General features: G+C 34.9%; 1 protein-coding gene across 3 annotated transcripts in view; it reads right to left on the bottom strand.

Moving 5' to 3' along the window:
- Positions 1-17901, bottom strand: part of RPS6KA3 (ribosomal protein S6 kinase A3) — a 101394-nt gene continuing 83493 nt past the window's right edge. For all 3 annotated transcript variants that reach the window (XM_043992375.1, XM_043992376.1, XM_043992374.1), the window contains 6 exons: positions 17467-17625; positions 14061-14222; positions 12129-12205; positions 10190-10307; positions 6975-7115; positions 1-5265 (listed from right to left, as the gene is read on the bottom strand). In XM_043992375.1, the coding sequence (XP_043848310.1) occupies positions 5143-5265; positions 6975-7115; positions 10190-10307; positions 12129-12205; positions 14061-14222; positions 17467-17625 (780 nt within the window). In that variant the 3' untranslated portion in view covers positions 1-5142. The remainder of the gene's footprint in view (positions 5266-6974; positions 7116-10189; positions 10308-12128; positions 12206-14060; positions 14223-17466; positions 17626-17901) is intronic.

Below are 17901 nucleotides of genomic sequence, written 5' to 3'. Positions count from 1 at the left end.
TATGTGTATATATGTATTTGAAAGTTTATTCATTGTATAAATTTTCATTTCTTTTAAAGATTACAAAACCTGACGACTTATGCCAGGAATACAAGCAACATCTTTCCAGGACTGTTCATGTATACAACTGAAATAGCTTAGATTACACATTAACAATATGATTGGAAAATTTCCTAGATCAGACTTGGGAATAATTTAATCATTTAAATTGTTCAGTAATATTTGATCTTTTATGAGCATTTCATAATTATGGCAGTAGTGCCAAGCATCTGATGCTACTTTAACTGCCTAATAAAAGGTACAATACATTATTAATTCATGATATAGTACCCTGGGCTTCCTGGCATGCCATACTAGAGAAACTAGTATAAAGAATAATCATATAATAGTAGAAAAATATTTATCTGATTTTTCTCTTTTTTAAAAACCGTTAAAGTACATACCCACCCCAACCCCTCCTCCCCCAGCAAAAACTGCAAAATAATTACATCCCTCATGTATACACCTCCTTTTTTGATTAGGATAAGAGCTAAGATAAAGCTAATAAATTTACATCATTTTTGAGTTAAAACTCATCACCCAATAATCTTTAAACTTACCAAGGAATGGCATACCATGAAGCTTCTTTTTTTCTTCCAAATAAAGAAGCAAAGCTTTAGAGGTACTGTAAACTAACTACATTTACTAAGTTAAAACAAAACAAGCTATATTCTTATGTCCTTGCTTTGTATTTAAAATTTTGTTTTAAATACATCAGTTGAAAATGCTCAGTATGCGTTTTGTTCAATACTCTAATGATAACAATAGAAGTAAACATCTTCACCCCACTAGATTAAAGAACTAATCTACTTAGTATTATAGCCAGCCTCTCTATCTTCTCTCATACACTTACTTACATATAACAACTGGCAACTTAGCTCTAAAGTTTTGTTTGAGGTTCTTATGTGAATTATATCCATTTTTCCTTGTCTAATAACCTCTACTTGCACTCTGCTAAAAGATCTGGTAGTAATCACCAGGACAAAACCCCAAACTGTTGATTATAAACTTCAAGGTTATGTGGCAGTCATGAGAAAAGTGCCTTAAGAGGTAGGAGGGAGGCTCTCATCCCAACCCTTAGTATTCCTTTTAAACAGTTAAAAGACTAGTCAAAACAAAGTGATGAAGAAGAGATTGAGATCCCAGGTTTAAGAAAACAAAGTTGCTCAGTCATTTGATTTCTTTGAGATGCATTGTGTCACAAAGGAACCAAATGAAAAACTGTTTTTTCAAAGCACACTACATAAAATTCCATAGATAGAAATAGCACTAAGTTGTTTCTGACTGCTCTGCTTGTCTGGCATAGCTATACAGATCCATCAAGTGGAAAAAGAGTGGTTATATGTGGATCTGCAGAATTTCACAGGGACTAATAACCTCATTTTATTCCTTCATTAAGAGATCTCCACAAATTCTCACTTAAGATTAGCAAAATATAAGCACCCTGGAGATAAAGAGGACTAACTTACTTATTAACTGCAATCACAATACTGATTTAAGTATTAATCTGTTAACACACATAACCTAGTCTTTGAATTTAAAATTACATGGATCAAAGCTTAAACTTAACCTGTTAGTCACAAGGAGCTCCATCTACCACAGTGACAGACCTGGTAGGACTGAGACTTTCTGGGACAAGCACAAAACCAATCCTGGAAATAGTCATAATACAATTATACACTTTTAACTAGAAAATACTTGGATGTGTTGCCTAATATCTCTAATAAACCAGAAAAAGTTAAAAGCAATTTGGAAAAAAATCTTAATTTGAATATAATTTCTTAAAAAAAGAAAACAACAAAATGAATGATGGATGTGCTCCAAATAATCTTTAGAATGATTGGGGGTGGGGTGGGGGTTTAATGTTAAATTACTATCACTTTGGATACCTAACAGATGCTTTCTAGTAACTGGCAACTCAAGACAAAAAAAGCAGCTTTTCCAAAATGGAACATTACCTTGTAGATTCTAAATGACAGCTTACTTGGTAAGGGAGATAAGATTAAATGTCTATGTTAATACAGTAACTAGAGAAAGGTGGAAGAACTTGATTCATGGCAATTAATAAAGAATGGGCCCTGAATTATTTTCATAACCTGCTTTTTAATCAATTGTGATAACTTTATGATTATTTGAATTGCTATTTACAGAGTAAGACAGTTTATCTAAATCTAGCAGGTAAGATCACACTTCTTTGATAATACTAAAATCAGAATATTCAATAATGCAGAGTGTATACTTTGTATTATAGTCATTTGTGTACATAGTCTCCCTTCTCAGCTATGAGCTCCCTGAGGGCAGGCACTTTTATTAATCTGTGCCTCAGAAGATAATAGGTATTCAATAAATAATTGTTGAATGAATGCTAATCCTAAGAAAATTTTAACTATTTATCAAGTGGCAAGATGTAGGGAAGATAGCATGATATGGTATAAGATTTAATGGATTAAGAAGTCTTAAGATTCTAGGGTTGGAATGAACTTTTAGTGGATCCTAGGTCATCTAACACATCCCCTTCAATTTACAGATAAGGTAAATAAATGAGGCCCAGAGAGGTGACAAATCTCACAGGTTAAAAAAAAAAAGGCAGAACTCTTCTGACTTCAAATTCAGGGCTCTTTTCATCATACCAGTTTCCCTGGATTTTACATAGCTCAGCTACAACAGCTCTGTGACCTTGAACAGGTTATTTCAAATCACAGAACCTTAAAGCTGAAAGGGCCTAACCTTTTCACAGTGAGGGAAATTCAGGCTTTACCTTTTCTGGACTTGTTTCCTCATTTGCAAAATGAAAGGGTCAGACTGGATCATTTGTAACATTTTGGAAAATTTTGGTTGATAATTGCCTCTTAAATTTTAGTCAGTAAAATAACTTGAGTTTAAACAAAATACTCTGCCTGAATTATATCTTGTCCTTCCCCAAATCATAACCATAACTTAAAAGAAACAATATTAATGGATGTCAATGTGAGTCATGCTTATTATTAGTTCAATCAAGATCAATGAAAAATATTTCTTCTTTCCAGGCAATGGAGAAAACATGAATACTTTCCTAGATATCAGCATTAACTATGCTAAATACTTCAGGAACTTCAAAGCTTCTTTCTGGTGTACCACCTATGTTATATTATATTATTAAATCTTATTCTATTTGATTTCTGATAACCATTCTGGATAACTTGGGGTAATTCAGCAATTATCTTTCTTATTTAGTTTTAATCCTTGCCATTTAACTCACTTCCAATCTATAGATGTTACTGAAACAGTGTTATTTCTCCTTAATTAAAAATCATTAAGAACTACACAATTTATACAAAACCTAGTCTTATTTCTGTTCTTGATATTCCTATCTTCAAATCTACAGGACATCAATTAATAGGCTAGCTCACAAATTTAAGGCATGATAAGCAGCTTCCATAAGATGTTTAGATAAACCAAACCAAAGCCTTCTTGTTTTGTACTCATATAATATTTAAAGCTTTTGGCAGGAAGTTTCTGATTTATATGGCTTAGTGTATAAGGTTTAACTAAGCATATTCAGAATGAGGTAAATTAGCTTATTTCTTCCTTGCACAATTATATTTCATAATACATATAATTAATTAGCTAATAGTAGAAAGGGAAGTGAGTTAATTAAGCACTATCAAGGTCTGTAACAGTGACATTTGCAAAACAAACATATATAATGACATCTGGTATTCTGGAAGAGATCTCTATGTGACACCTCACATATGCAACATTTGCACAAATTTCAATGGTGAACCAAAATAATAATACCCGCCAAATTATATCTCTGACGAGGAAGATTCTGACTCCAGGTATTCAGGAGTACATAAAATCATTCGTAAAGATAAACTAATTCCTATTTTATCTTTCCAACTCAATACTGGACGGTCAAGAATACTTTTTGCTATAGGATAAGGGTTAAGTTCAATTTCACATGAAGAGCAGTGATTTATATATCAATTTCAAACCAGTACCTAATATCATAGCTACAATGGACACTTGAGTTTTTGATGATCTTTTCTTATCCAATTCTCTCACTAAACAGTTACAACTCCCAAATAAAATTTAAAACAAAAATTAAACTACAAACAACCAATATTAACCAATGCCACTCATGATTAAAAAGTGCAAGGGGGAAGATTTCTTAATTAAGAAACAAACCAAACCAAACCAAACCAAACCAAACCAAACCAAAAAAGTTGCAAAGTGGATAGGCTTACTTTCTGGCATATTCTTGACACCATGCCACACATAAACGACAACGCACTATTTTGACTTGTCCTATCACAAAAGCTCCCTAGATTTGCATGACAGTGCACCTCACTTTAAGAACAAAATCAGTGACATAGACATGAGGAAGGGTTTATACAAGATCATAGTATTACATTCAATGGCTGTTCAGCAATCAGGCAATTTTCGAGCTATCCAACAATACTGATTAATCCAGGTGAACTGCTTAACCAGATTTAATTGTCAAATTGATTCATAATAAGGTCCAAGTTAAACAAGGCATGTATACATTAAAGAAAGCAGTACAGAAATGTACTGTATATGAATTGTTTACAAAAACATACAAAATGTTGGATGGCACAAAGGATACAGTGCTAATATAAACGGATTGTTTAAGTTAAGTGCTTAACAGAAACTGTCCATCCTTATAAGTAACAAAGAATATTTTGGGGGACAAGAAATATTCCCTATAAAAATAATGCTATATGGTAGAGAGTACTTTATTATTCAGTGTGTGTATGTATATATGTATATATATTTATATTATATATACACACATATAAACATATATGTGTATATATATTTGTTTAATGACAGAGGTGGTGTTCATGATTCTTCTGGTTGATTCAGTGAACATATCTTCATTATTTCCATTTTTCATTCCATCCAAAGCTCCAGAAAAGTCTAACTTGCCAACAATCATTTAAAGCGAAAACAGATGAAAGCAGGAGCAGCAGGAGCAGCAGCATTATGGGTACCAGCTGGGACAGTGTGTGCTTGCAGGTATCTCTCAGGTATGTGCTACCTGTTGCCATGATTTGTGCTATCATCTTATACCATGGTACCAAATAAATGGTTGAGGTCACTTCAGAGGGCTGTTGAGGTAATTTTTTTAATACCTCTCCGCTGAGCAAGTGTAGAGCGGCCTACTGGTTCCAAAACTGGTGACTGGTTGCGGTTTAGAGCAGAATATGTAGCTGCCATAGCACCCTAAAGGTGTAAAAAAAGAAAACAATCAATGCAGTATATGGATTACAGAACAAATCAGTTGTATACCAAATACAAAAAATACAAAATGCATCCAAATCTCTTCATATGCTACATTTAGTTGAATTATATTAAGTGTATGAATAAAATAAACCACCAGGCTAACAATGGAAGATCAAGTACCGGCCCTGGATTCAGGAGTACCTGAGTTCAAATCCGGCCTCAGACACTTGACACTTACTAGCTGTGTGATCCTGGGCAAGTCACTTAACCCCCATTGCCCTGTAAAAAACCCCCCAAAAACCAACCAAACAAACAAGAATTAAGGGCATGGGGCGGCTAGGTGGCGAAGTGGATAAAGCACCAGTCCTGGATTCAGGAGTACCTGAGTTCAAATCTGGCCTTAGGCACTTGAGATTTACTAGCTGTGTGACCCTGGGCAAGCCACTTAACCCCCATTGCCCTGCCTCCCCCCACCAAAAAAAAAACAAAACCCCAAACCAAAAGGGCATAAGGCACAGAGTGGGTTGAGGATAGCTCCCATGAAACTGGCTAGAGTCTGGGGGTTAAACTAATTTTTAATAATTTTTTTTTTGGCCATGATCTCTTCCCCTTCCCCCCCTTTAAATAAATGGATCAAAACTAAATCATTCAAGCCCTGCCTTCAAAAATAATTTTTGTCAGTATTATTTAGCAAATAAAATAAAAATAAAACCCAAATTTTTTAACCATCAAAAAAAAAAAAAAGAAAAAAGAATTAAGGGCACGAACTTTCTACAATTCCACAATCTTAGAAGCAGCAGTAATTTGTGGTTATTTTTTCTTAGGGGAGAACCTGTATCATACTACTACTATGTGAATAGACCTAAGGTTTCTTCAGAGACTTCCACCGGAGAGTACAGATTAGCCATTTAAATAGCAGATGGAGGAGCTAGGGTCCCAGTAGTTGCCAAGAGCAAAGTTAATGGTTCTTCTCATAAACAGTTTTGTTTCTATAAAGCTAGAAGCAATCTTTATTATGTCAGACAATCTCACATTCTTTCATTTTATTACAACCAGTAAATGAAACTTAATGCCATTTAAAAAAGAAAGGAAACTAATTTTACCCACTGAGGAAAGCTTAAATATGATTTTATTTAATTCAAATTTCATTAATTTATAAAACTAACTTTGGCTAGAGTTAGGACTATTCCATTTCACAAGAGCCAAATTTAAGCATAAGAAGTGCATCAGGAAATCCAAAAACATTCACTATTTATTTTAAATTTAAAGTACACCTAACCCCCCCTTTTTGTTTTTTTGTGAATTTTGAAGATTCTGAACTTAACAAACACCTATATAAAAAAAAGGAAGTTTCATAGGACAGAAAAATTCATAGGATAGAAAAAAAGCCTTGTACATGAAACACTGAAATAGCTAACTTTTCTTTTAAAATAAATAAATGTGACTTTCAAAGCTGTCCTGTCTTTTTTTAATCTTTCTTCTGTTTCTAAGTTAATTTTTAAGTTAAATTTTTCTTTTTTTTTTCTTTTCTTGTTCACTCATAATTTATTGAGATAGCTCCCACCAGGAATCTTCAATGGAGGGCAGATATTCTACAACAACGGAAGAGTGGAGGGAGAAGACAGCAAGAATCTCTCAAAATCTTTATTTAGTCATCAGTGTCTCCCGGACCAAGTCTTAAAAACAGTAAATCATAATAGCAAATTTACCTTTACTAGGTGTGGAGCATCTTGTCTGTTTAGCTGGTATTGAGGCAACTGGTCCCAGTGAACTATCCAGGGATGTCTAAGTACAAGGGCAGCAGTTAATCTTTGATGTGGATCTACATGAAGCATCTTTGAAACAAGATCCTGTAATCATAATAAAATAAACTTAAATCTTGCCTTTAAGAGTATAAAAAGAGAAATGAGGAAGGTTCAGGACAGAGCCTTAGGGAACACACATACACAATTAGGGGATGTAACAGAACTGATTACCTATGAAAGGAGACTGACAATGAACAGTCAATCAAGTAGGAGGAAAGCCAAGTCTAAGAAGTCTTACATAAACCCTGAAAGGAGAGAGCATCAAAGGGGCAAGGTGGTCAGCATTGTCTAATTTAGCAGAGATAAAAAAAGGATCGGGATCAAGAAAAAAATATTAATTGCATCAGTTAAAAAATCATCAGTAACTTTGGAGAGAGCAGTCAGTTGAATGATGAAGTCAGAAGCCAGACTGAAGATGGTTGAGGAGTGAGAGGAGAGGAAGAGCAGGCAATCTTTGTAGACAGCTTTTTCTAGAAGTTGGAGAAAAAGAGGTTAGGGTTCAGTGAGTGGTTTTTAAGGATGGGGAGACAGACCACAAGGATGGAAAAGAACCAAAAGACAGGAAGAGATTATTTGGGTATATTTGGGTTATAGCGGGAATTCCTTTCATGAATGAGTCAGGTTGCTGTGGAGGTACCTTCACCTCTCAAATCCTGGAACACTTTGATTGAAGATTGGTAAGAGAGAAGAAAGGGAAGGACGGTAAGGGTAATTTTTTGGGAGAAGATGGGACCAAAGGAACACACTGGCCTTGGTTGAGGAGAACAGCCACTTAATCATCAGAGACTGGAGCAAAGGAGGAAATACTAGATAACAAGGGATTCTGATATATAGAGGAGAAGATGGTGAATGGCCTCTATTTTTTCAGTTAAGTATTGGGGTGGTTCTCTATTGATTGGGGAAAGGGCGAGGACTGATTTGTAGAATAGTCAATGTGGTGAGTCTGATGAAGTATCAGAGAGGAATAAAAGGAGCAGCTTAATACCAGTTAATATTAGACAAATATCTAACAAAAATAGTCAAGAAGTGGGCCACTATATAACTAGCTTCATTTGCCAACATGAATAACAGCAGAGTAGGCAGACGGTGGCAGAAATACAAGGATCACAATATAGTTGCAAGCAGGAAATATTTGTGAAATCAAGCAAAGATATAGATATATTTTAGAGCTGTCATTCTTTAGTGTACAATTACAGCATATACATCCAAGATTCAATCAACAAGTACTTATTAAGAGCCCACTCTATGTCAGATTCTGGAGATACAAGTACAAAGAATGCAATAATCCATGTGTGCAAGAAAGAAAATAACAAGTACTTATAAAGGAAGGGCAGTAATGTCCAACAAGGCTGGAAGGAGAGGTCCAGGGCCTGTGGGGCTTTAAAAGCTAAAGGGAGTTTATATTTTATTCTGGAGGCAAGTCACTGGAGTTGAGTAGGGGAGTCACATGGTTGTATTTGTGCTAAAGGAAAATTACTTTCGTGGCAGTGTTAAGGATAGACTGCAGTGTTAAGAGTCTTGAGACAAAAATCTCAATTAGAAAGATGCTACAATATTGTAACATCTTCCTAATTGATATTTTAGAGATGGTGAGGCCTGAATTAAGGGGACTGCTGTGTGAGAAGAAGAAAGGGGTTGGAAGCCTGAGAGGAAGGGTTATTTTGATCACTCTTTAGGTTTGCTAGGCTCTGGGTAAATTTAAGAAGGCAGCAGAACTCAAGCCCTGGCTCAATTGCTTGAAAAACAACACAAAAGCATGACAACTTGGTAGTGTGAGAATATTATTACCAGGGGTCCCCTGCTGAGAGAGTACGGGTTAATTCAGTGTCCAGAAGTTACCTCACATCAACATGAGACCACCCTCAACCAATCAGCTTGAAGCAGTGTGTAAGACTGTTCGTTTTGTCAATTGGTTGCTAGAACCTCGTGGTGGTGGCAGAAGAACCAGGCCAGGTTGAACTTTGATTTCTCCTTTAGGGTAGACAGGTTTTCCTATTCTTTCAGAGACACATGTTCTCTCTTTGCTAACTTCTAATATACTTTAATAAATGCTTAATGCCTAAACTGTTGTTGAAGCTTCTAATTTCTAAGTAAATCCTAGCTAGCTTTACAGGTCAGGTGACCACACACATTTAGTTTTACCCATCACAGTAGGAACATATTATTTTCATACACCTCTGTTAAACTGGCTGCAATGGTAATGTTCTCTCACAGATGATAATATAGGGTGCTTAGGAGATTTAGTAGTTAATTTGAAGATGAATCAGTCCATGTTACAGACTTTAGGGGAATAATAGAATGCACCTCTCCTAACTACAAAGGCTATGGGACCAGAAGGCCGTAAAATAAAAAAGATGAATTCCCTAAAAAAGGGGAATTATAAGTTGGGTATCAATGGTAAAGTAGTCACTGTTTTTAGTAACATTGAATTTAGGGAATTATCAGGGGTCCTACTGTTCTTTAGTAAGAAAAATCAAGAAATTAGGGTGACATAATGTGAAACAGGATCAAACTGCATGAATAGGATAGAGCATCAAATAGTTGTGATAAATTCCTGAGCCTGTCATGTAAGGCCCTCCACAATATGGGTAAGAAGCTCCAGAGAAAGATCATGGGATAAAAGGCTTTTTAGTCACCTATGTAGAGGTGATAACCACAAAAATATAAAATTCCTAAGGGGGAACATACAAAAAAATGAAAGTAGTTCAAGTGAGTCAAGGACAGAACTTTGAACAACCTTCTTAATGGGTGAGGAAGACATGGAAACATTAAAAGAACCAGGAAAGCCATAGTTCCTTCAGAAGTCATGTAAAGAAATTAAATTCAGAAATAGAGGGTTGTCAACAGTACAAAATATTCCAGTGAGATGAAGACTGGAAAATGTCGTTGCATTTGTATGCCACTATCAAGCTTTGATGGAGAAATTTCAATGGAATTGTGGGTGGTGTGAGTGGCAGTGTGTGGAAGCTGGACTCTAAGGGGTTCAGGAGAGAGAAGGTAGCAAGGAATGGGTATATCCAACTTTTTCAAGAACCTTAATATTCTCAATATCCTTTTCATAATGTTTATATGAACAAGTAACCTAAGACAAATGTGAAATTATATAAATATAAAATTACCTTTGCTGTGTCTGAAACGGAATTCCAATAACCACCACTGAGTGAGAACTTTCCACTGCCTATTCGTGCCAGTATCTCTTCTGGGGTATCATCAGGACCATTTGCAAATGGAGTGTAGCTAATTTACAATAAAATTAAAATGTGACTTGCTTATAATGTTACTTTTTCCTGTACTGCACAAATATAATCAAGGTTAGATATTGCTCAAACAAAAACTACTAGCAGCACTGTATACTTTGTCTTAAGTATTGGAGACAGAGGACCTCAACCTGATTTCTCATTTTATAGATAGATATGCCTATAGAGATATCTATCTATTAATCTACATATGTTTGGCAGCAAGGTGAAGCAGTGGATAGAGTGCCAGGACAAAAGTCAGGAAGACTCACTTTGCTGAGTTCAAATCTGACCTCAGACACTTAATATCTGTGTAACCCTGGGCAAGTCACTTATCCCTGTTTGCCTCAATTTCCTCATCTGTAAAATGAGCTGGAGAAGGAAATGGCAAACCACTCCAGGGGTCATGAAGAATCAGATAAGACTGAAAAACGATTGAACAACAACAACAACAACAACAATCTATCTACCTGTATATACTTACTTGTGTGACTTGGGGTAAATCACTTAATCTCTTTGTGACTCAATTTTCTCTCTTGTAAAATGAGATTTAGACTTATATTCTCTAAGGTTCCTGCAGCTCTAAACACTAACCTAAAATTTAAGCTTCATAAATAAGAAGTAAAGGTATAAGTTGAAAAGAGTTAATTATCTTTCAAGCAAAACCAACTTTCCTTTTTTTTTTTTAAAAGATTAATAAAAGACTTATAGGGTCACTTCTATGAAGTCTGTTATTCTTGAATTTTCTAAGCTCTCCATAGGTCCAATTGCTCAATAAACAAAAAATGTTTTAAAAATTGTGCCCAAATGGCTAGATAGTTGTATTGCTGGGATATAAAGTTTGTCACCATTAATTAGTATATGAAAGTGAGGGTAGGATATTAGTGACTAAAAAGCTGTGGATAACTGGTGATTATTCACTGGATTTAGATTTCTTCACAATGTAAAGCCAGTTTACTGTGTAACTAGCATTTAACAAACAACAGAAAGTTCCATGTAAAGACAAAATCACAGAGCATTAGACCTTAGAGATAATTCCATCTAACTTTTCATTTTACAGATGAGGGGCAGCTAGGTGGCTCAGTGGATAAAACACCGGCCCTGGATTCAGGAGTTCCTGAGTTCAAATCCGGCTTCAGACACTTGACACTGACTGGCTGTGTGACCCTGGGCAAGTCACTTAACCCCCATTGCCCCACAAAACCAAAAAACCAAAAAACAAAACATTTTACAGATGAGAACCCTGAGGTACAGAGAAGCAAAGTGACTTGACCACGATCATATAACGTATAAAGTGACACACCTGAACTGTGACTCCATGTCACTTGGATCCAAATTCAGTATTATTTGTACTATACTACACCAGCTAATAAAAATGGGAACAGAAATTAAGATTTTAAAAAATCCAAGTTTTCTCCCAGTCTTGTAACAAACAACATTATCAATTCAAGAACTTTTACACATGTACAATAAATTAAAAATCCTTTTCCAGACATAAAAAACATCATAGACCAAAGCATCCTGAAATAGTATATATATATTTACACCAAACTTGAAATGTTTATTCAAGGAAGATGTAACATACAGTATGTATAATTAAATATGGGAAATTAACATAAGCCAGGTAGACATTCCATAGAAAATCATGAAGGATGGTCTAATTACAGATGTGATATCAATAAAGATTTCATACACACAAAAATAAACTACCTTCTAGAGGAAAAATAAGTCCAAGTTTTTTTTTTAAAGGCCTAAATTAAACTTGAAATGCATAGCAATGATAAAGGGCAAAGAAACATTTATGACAGACATAGGAACTCACCCAGTAAGCATCGTATAAAGAAGAACACCAAGGCTCCATATATCACATGCAGCATCATACCCCTGTCTTTTTAAAACCTGCAAAAAGAAAGCTAATACTAATAATTCAGAGAACTCTGTTAAGATTTAGATAATATATATTTTTTTGGTTAAAATTAGATTTGTCATGGACATACCTTCCTTGAAACAAAGCTACATAGAAAAAACACCTGATGTACTATGACTAATTAATCTGTTTGCCATCTATCTATGCTGCTGTCCTTCATCACCAGTGTCACAAAGTTCGATTTAAACTAATTTTGATTCTAATAGTTAACACTATTGTGTACAGTAGAGATCAGTATCAACCAAGTACTATGGAAAGATACATATATATGAATGACAATGTCCTTTCTCCAAAAGGCTTCCTTCCTTCTTGGAGCTATAGATAATTAGACTGTAGGTGGTTATAAAGGGAAGAATTTCTGGAGGCTGTGAATTTAGGGTTGGGTTTTGAAGAATGGGAGGATAATGTATTAGTATAAAGAAAGGAATACGCTTTAGAAAATAGACAAAGCCACAGAGGTTGGAAGTAAGTAAGTAATGTGAAAGGAATGACAAGCAGATCTGCTTAGCTGAAGCAGAAAACATATGTTGAGGAACAATTAGAAGTTCAATACACAAGTAGAGTTCTGAAGGCCAGACAGAGAATTCTGGAGTTGATATACTAGGGAAACACTCTAAGTTCAAGCAGCTGGACAGCACAGTGGGTAGAGCACTGAGCTTAGAGTCAGGAAGACCTAAGTTTAAATCCAGCCTCATATACTTACTGGCTGTGACCCTGGGCAAGTCACTTAACCTCTCTATACCTGTTTCCTCATCTGTAAAATGGGGATAACAACAGTACCTTACCTTCCAGGGTTTTTTTAAAAGAAAAAAAAAACCATATATTGTTTTTGTAAAGCATTTTGCAAACCTTAAAGTACTATAGAAATGCTAGCTATCATCTTCCCCTTTTCCTCCTTCCTTCTTGTATTAATATTACTATAGTTTGGTGGTTCAGTAGATAGAATTCTGTACTTAGAAGACTTGAGTTTGAGTCCTGCCTAAGATATTTACTTACTAGTTTTGTGACCTTGGGCAAGTCATTTAACCGCAATCAGCCTCAGTTTCCTCATCTGTAAAATGGGGCTAGTAACCGCACCTACCTCACAGTTGCTGTGAGGACCAAATGAAATAACATGTAAATCTATAACAATGCCACATATTATTATTAGTTATTTTCTTTGTATTCCCAGAGTTTGAGCACAATGCCTGGAACAAGGTCATAAATGCTTAATAAATGCTTGTTAATTGACTGATTTCATCATTTACCATACTCTAGCAGCTCTACACAGAACAGGTTTAAATGGAAATACAATAGAGATAGAGAGATAAGTAGAGGAGATGTAGCAGAGAATAGAAGTAAAAAGTCTTTGCTGAGCAGATGATGATTTGGATGAAGATGGTGGTGAAAATGCTAAAGGTAAAGAATCTAGAGATACTGACAAGGAAGAACTACTATAATTTGACAATGAAATGGATGTGGGAGCTAGAAAGAAATGATGCCAAAGTTTTGGGTTGAGGGAACACAGGGTAATGGCACTGATAGTAATAGAGAAATGGGCAAGGGCAGTTTTTCTAGAGCATGTACTCTAAGTTGAGATGTTTTATAGAAAAACAGAAATTATTGTTAGAGATCAAAAACTCATGGCTAGAGATGTGGTACAGTTGGTAGTAGAACCACGATTCACTGTACTTACAAAAACAAAAAAGAAAGGGGTGTCATTCTGCTTAAATTTTTCATTAAAACAATCCAGTTATATTACTAAAAAAAAAAGAACTTTTCACAACAAATATTGAAAATGTTTTGTTAAACTTAAATTATACAAGGCATTAATAATATCATAATCACCTCTGGAGCAACAAAATTTGCAGTATAACATGGAGTCATTAGAAGGCCATTTTCTGCCCGTAGCTGTTTCGCAAAGCCAAAATCGCAAATTCTAATAGATTCCGGGTTACCAGATTCATCTACATAGAGAATGTTGCTAGGTTTCAGGTCTCTGTGAACCACCTAATTGAAATACAAATGAAAATGTAAAGTTTTCATTATTATTTCATAAATCCATTCACAAACAGCCAAAAAGTATGCTTAGGGGGTGATTACAAAAAACTTGATATGTTAATTAATGGAACAGAGTAACTATTCAAGACTATAACCACTGAACATTGTAGTCTAGTGTCTGATAAAGCCAAGGATATCTACTACTAGAGTAAGAACTTTCAATTTAATAAAACTGGCTGGATTTAGACCAGGAACTTGAACTATATGCCATAATAAGCTTCAAAATAGATATGACCTAAATATTAAAAAGGTCATATTTTAAAAAAATGTAGAACTGAAAGAGCTATGGGAAGGGTAAGATTTCTTAACTAAAGGGACAGCGATGTAATTTTAAAAGATAAATGGACAATTTTGATTACATAAAATTGTAAAGTTTTTGAAAAAACAAAATCATTACACCTAAAATTAGAAGAGAAATAGTTAACTGGTGAGGAAAATCCTTTGCACCAAATATCTCTGATAAATGTCTAATAACCAAGATATGTAGAAAACTGAGACAAACATAAGAATAGAAAGTGGTCAAAGGATATGAATAGTTTTCAAATGAAGAAATATAAGCTATTAAAACCTTATGAAAACATACTCCAAATCACTAATAAGAGAAATGGCAATTCAAACAACTCTTTGAGGCTTTACTCAACAGATTGCAAAAGATGACAAATGACACAAATTTTTAGTAAATGTTGGAATGGATATAGAATAACCCTCTTGGTATAACAGTGAATTGGTCCATTTGTTCTAGAAAACCATATAGCATTTAAAAGAAAAGTCATTCATCTATGAAATGTACTCTTTGACAACAAAATACCACTAGTATATGCCCCAAGAAAGTCAAAGACAAATGAAAAGCTTCTATATACATACATAAATAACAGGAAGAAAACGAACTGCCTATTTAGTAGGGAACAGTAGAACAACCTATGGTATAACAATGCAAGACAATATTATATACCATAAGATGAACATGAAGAATTCAGAGAAACTTGAGGAAACTTTTACAAACTGATAAATGAGGTAAACAACAACAAAAGGAAAATTTACACAACCACAATAATGAAAAAGAAAACAATGAAAGGATTTTTTCCTTCTGTGATTCATCTTTCCAATTTATCCTGTATATATCTTATTGTACATGCTTTTTTTCATTATGTCTACTTCATTAGAATAAACTCCTTGAGAGCAGGGACTGTTTTTTAATTCCCCTTTTCTTTTTATACGCAACACTTAGCACAGTGCCTGGCACATACTAATAAACACTTAATGAATGCTTGTTGACTTGTTCAGATCTTTGATCAGTGCTTAATGTTTTCTACTCTTATGTCGAGACTGGTAAAGAATAGATGTGGCGGGGCAGCTAGGTGGTGCAGTGAATAAAGCACTGGCCCTGGAGTCAGGAGTACCTGAGTTCAAATCCAGCCTCAGACACTTAACACTTACTAGCTGTGTGACCCTGGGTAAGTCACTTAACCCCAATTGTATCACTTAAAAAAAATGTGGAAGGAAGCATACATTTTCAGAGTGTGTCAAAGTGTTATTTATTTTGCTTGGCTGTACTTATTTTGTTCAAATGGATAAACATTTATTTCCCATATCAAAATAAGTTTCAAATGTTATATAAGCAAAATAATTTCACACTAAATTTTATTCTGAGATGAACTTGCTCCAAAATAAAATGACAGCTATCTAAAAAAATTTACTAAGGATGGAGTACATATTTTTTTTTCTTCTGAATTAGACTGAAAACATGGAAGACATTTAACATAATTTTGAAAGAATTTCTTACTGCTGGGATACAGATTATTATTTTTGTTCTTATTCTTGTATTTAAAAAGGAGAAACTTTTTTTTTTTGCCATCTACTATAGAATACTTGGTGTTTTCTGGGGGCAGCTAGGTGGCTCAGTGGATAAAGCACCAGCCCTGGATTCTGGATGACCTGTGTTCAAATCTGGCCTGAGATACTTGACACTTACTAGCTGTGTGACTCTGGGCAAGTCACTTAACCCTCATTGCCCCACAAACAAAAAAAGAATACTTGGTATTTTCATTCAGAGATAATTCTATTCCTAAAGTCAAAATGGACACATTCTTAATGTTATTTGAAATCTAAACAATGTTAGAATAAAGAAAAACCTAAATGAGAACAACACTTTTCTGTGATATTGCAACTCCAAATTCAACTTAAAATAGGGTTCTGTTTCTTATTATCATTAAGTAGTAGAGGGATTTTGGGTAGCATAAAGATTTCTCTCCCCCTCTGCCCATATCCCAACATATATTGCTGCCGCCTTTTTATGAACAATCCCTTTGGTCTAATCAACATTATTCTCAAGTGCTTTCAATCAAATTGTAAGCCTGAAGTCTAGTCAATTCAAACAAGTGCTCCCCTCCAGCCTCACTACCCTGAAGATTCACTTCCATCAAAATATTTCACTCAAAAGTCAATGCATTATCTTCCCATGAAGCTCTATGTTCTTAATAGGTTCCAAAATTTACTGTTATCACCAGAGGCTCTAGATGCCTAGTAAACCTTACAAACACAGGAGGAATATGGCATTTTAAACACTGGCTAGGGAAAATAGAGTGCAAATGCTGGATGCAGAAGGAATGTTGCTTTCAAAAAGTATTTGCCAATGAGCATTATAGTCTTTTCTTTTTCAATACATGTTTGTGAGAGTTAAATGTACTGAAGGTCATACATTTCCCTGGTCAAGGCCAGAGAGTAGATTTTAGATTAAGTCAAGATTTCACTCCTTTGGTCCAGTCCCAAGTAGCTGTAAATTTCAATGGATGCCTCTAGGTTATTTTAAGGGATAGCTTCACCCTCTACACAATGGCTCACAGTTAGGGGATATACGAGGGTCTGGGGACGTAAGAACTATGGCACCAGGTCTCACTTAATAAAAACATTATGGTCATGTAAGGTGGTTTTGGCTACTCTCTAATGGGGCACTGTAATGTAGGCTAGGGTTTAAAAATAGCGATGCTGATTCAACACTAGTTTGCGTCTTACTTTCAGATCAATATATAGGAAGAGGAATAGAACAAACCAGGTAACCAGGTAAATAAAGTTAGAACTCTTTGTAATCACAGAAGAGTTTTGTCTTTTTAATTCTAAATTTAAATATCAAAACAGAAAAGTCAATAAAGAATACAGGTATTAGAGACATACACAAAATGTTTAAAACACTTACCCCTTGTGCATGAAGATATTCTACAGTTTTGGTTATTGTGAATAGGACAGCACTAGCCTCTCGTTCAGAGAAGAATTTCTGTCTAAGAATTTTGTCTAGCAGTTCACCTCCTTTCATAAGTTCTGTTACTACATAGACATATTTTCCATCATCATAGACCTACAAAATACAAGTATCATAATGTGAATGATTCTTTGAAGCTTTGTGCCCCAAAACAAACCTTTAAAGCATCATACCCCAAATAAATTAGAGCATGTCTTATATTTAATGGAAAATTTCAACAATCACAGCCCACAGAGAAAAAGAAATCTACAAATACTGGACACAAATAACTTTACTTGTGCTATTAACTGATCTCTTCTAACTCATCCCAGACCTTGGTCTAGCAGTCAATCCCCTCCCCTCTCTCATGAGACTCCTGGTTCTTTCCCCCTA

This window comes from Dromiciops gliroides, chromosome 3, assembly GCF_019393635.1.
Source record: "Dromiciops gliroides isolate mDroGli1 chromosome 3, mDroGli1.pri, whole genome shotgun sequence".
In the NCBI taxonomy this organism is placed as follows: domain Eukaryota; kingdom Metazoa; phylum Chordata; class Mammalia; order Microbiotheria; family Microbiotheriidae; genus Dromiciops; species Dromiciops gliroides.
This window is presented reverse-complemented; position numbering and strand designations above follow the sequence as displayed.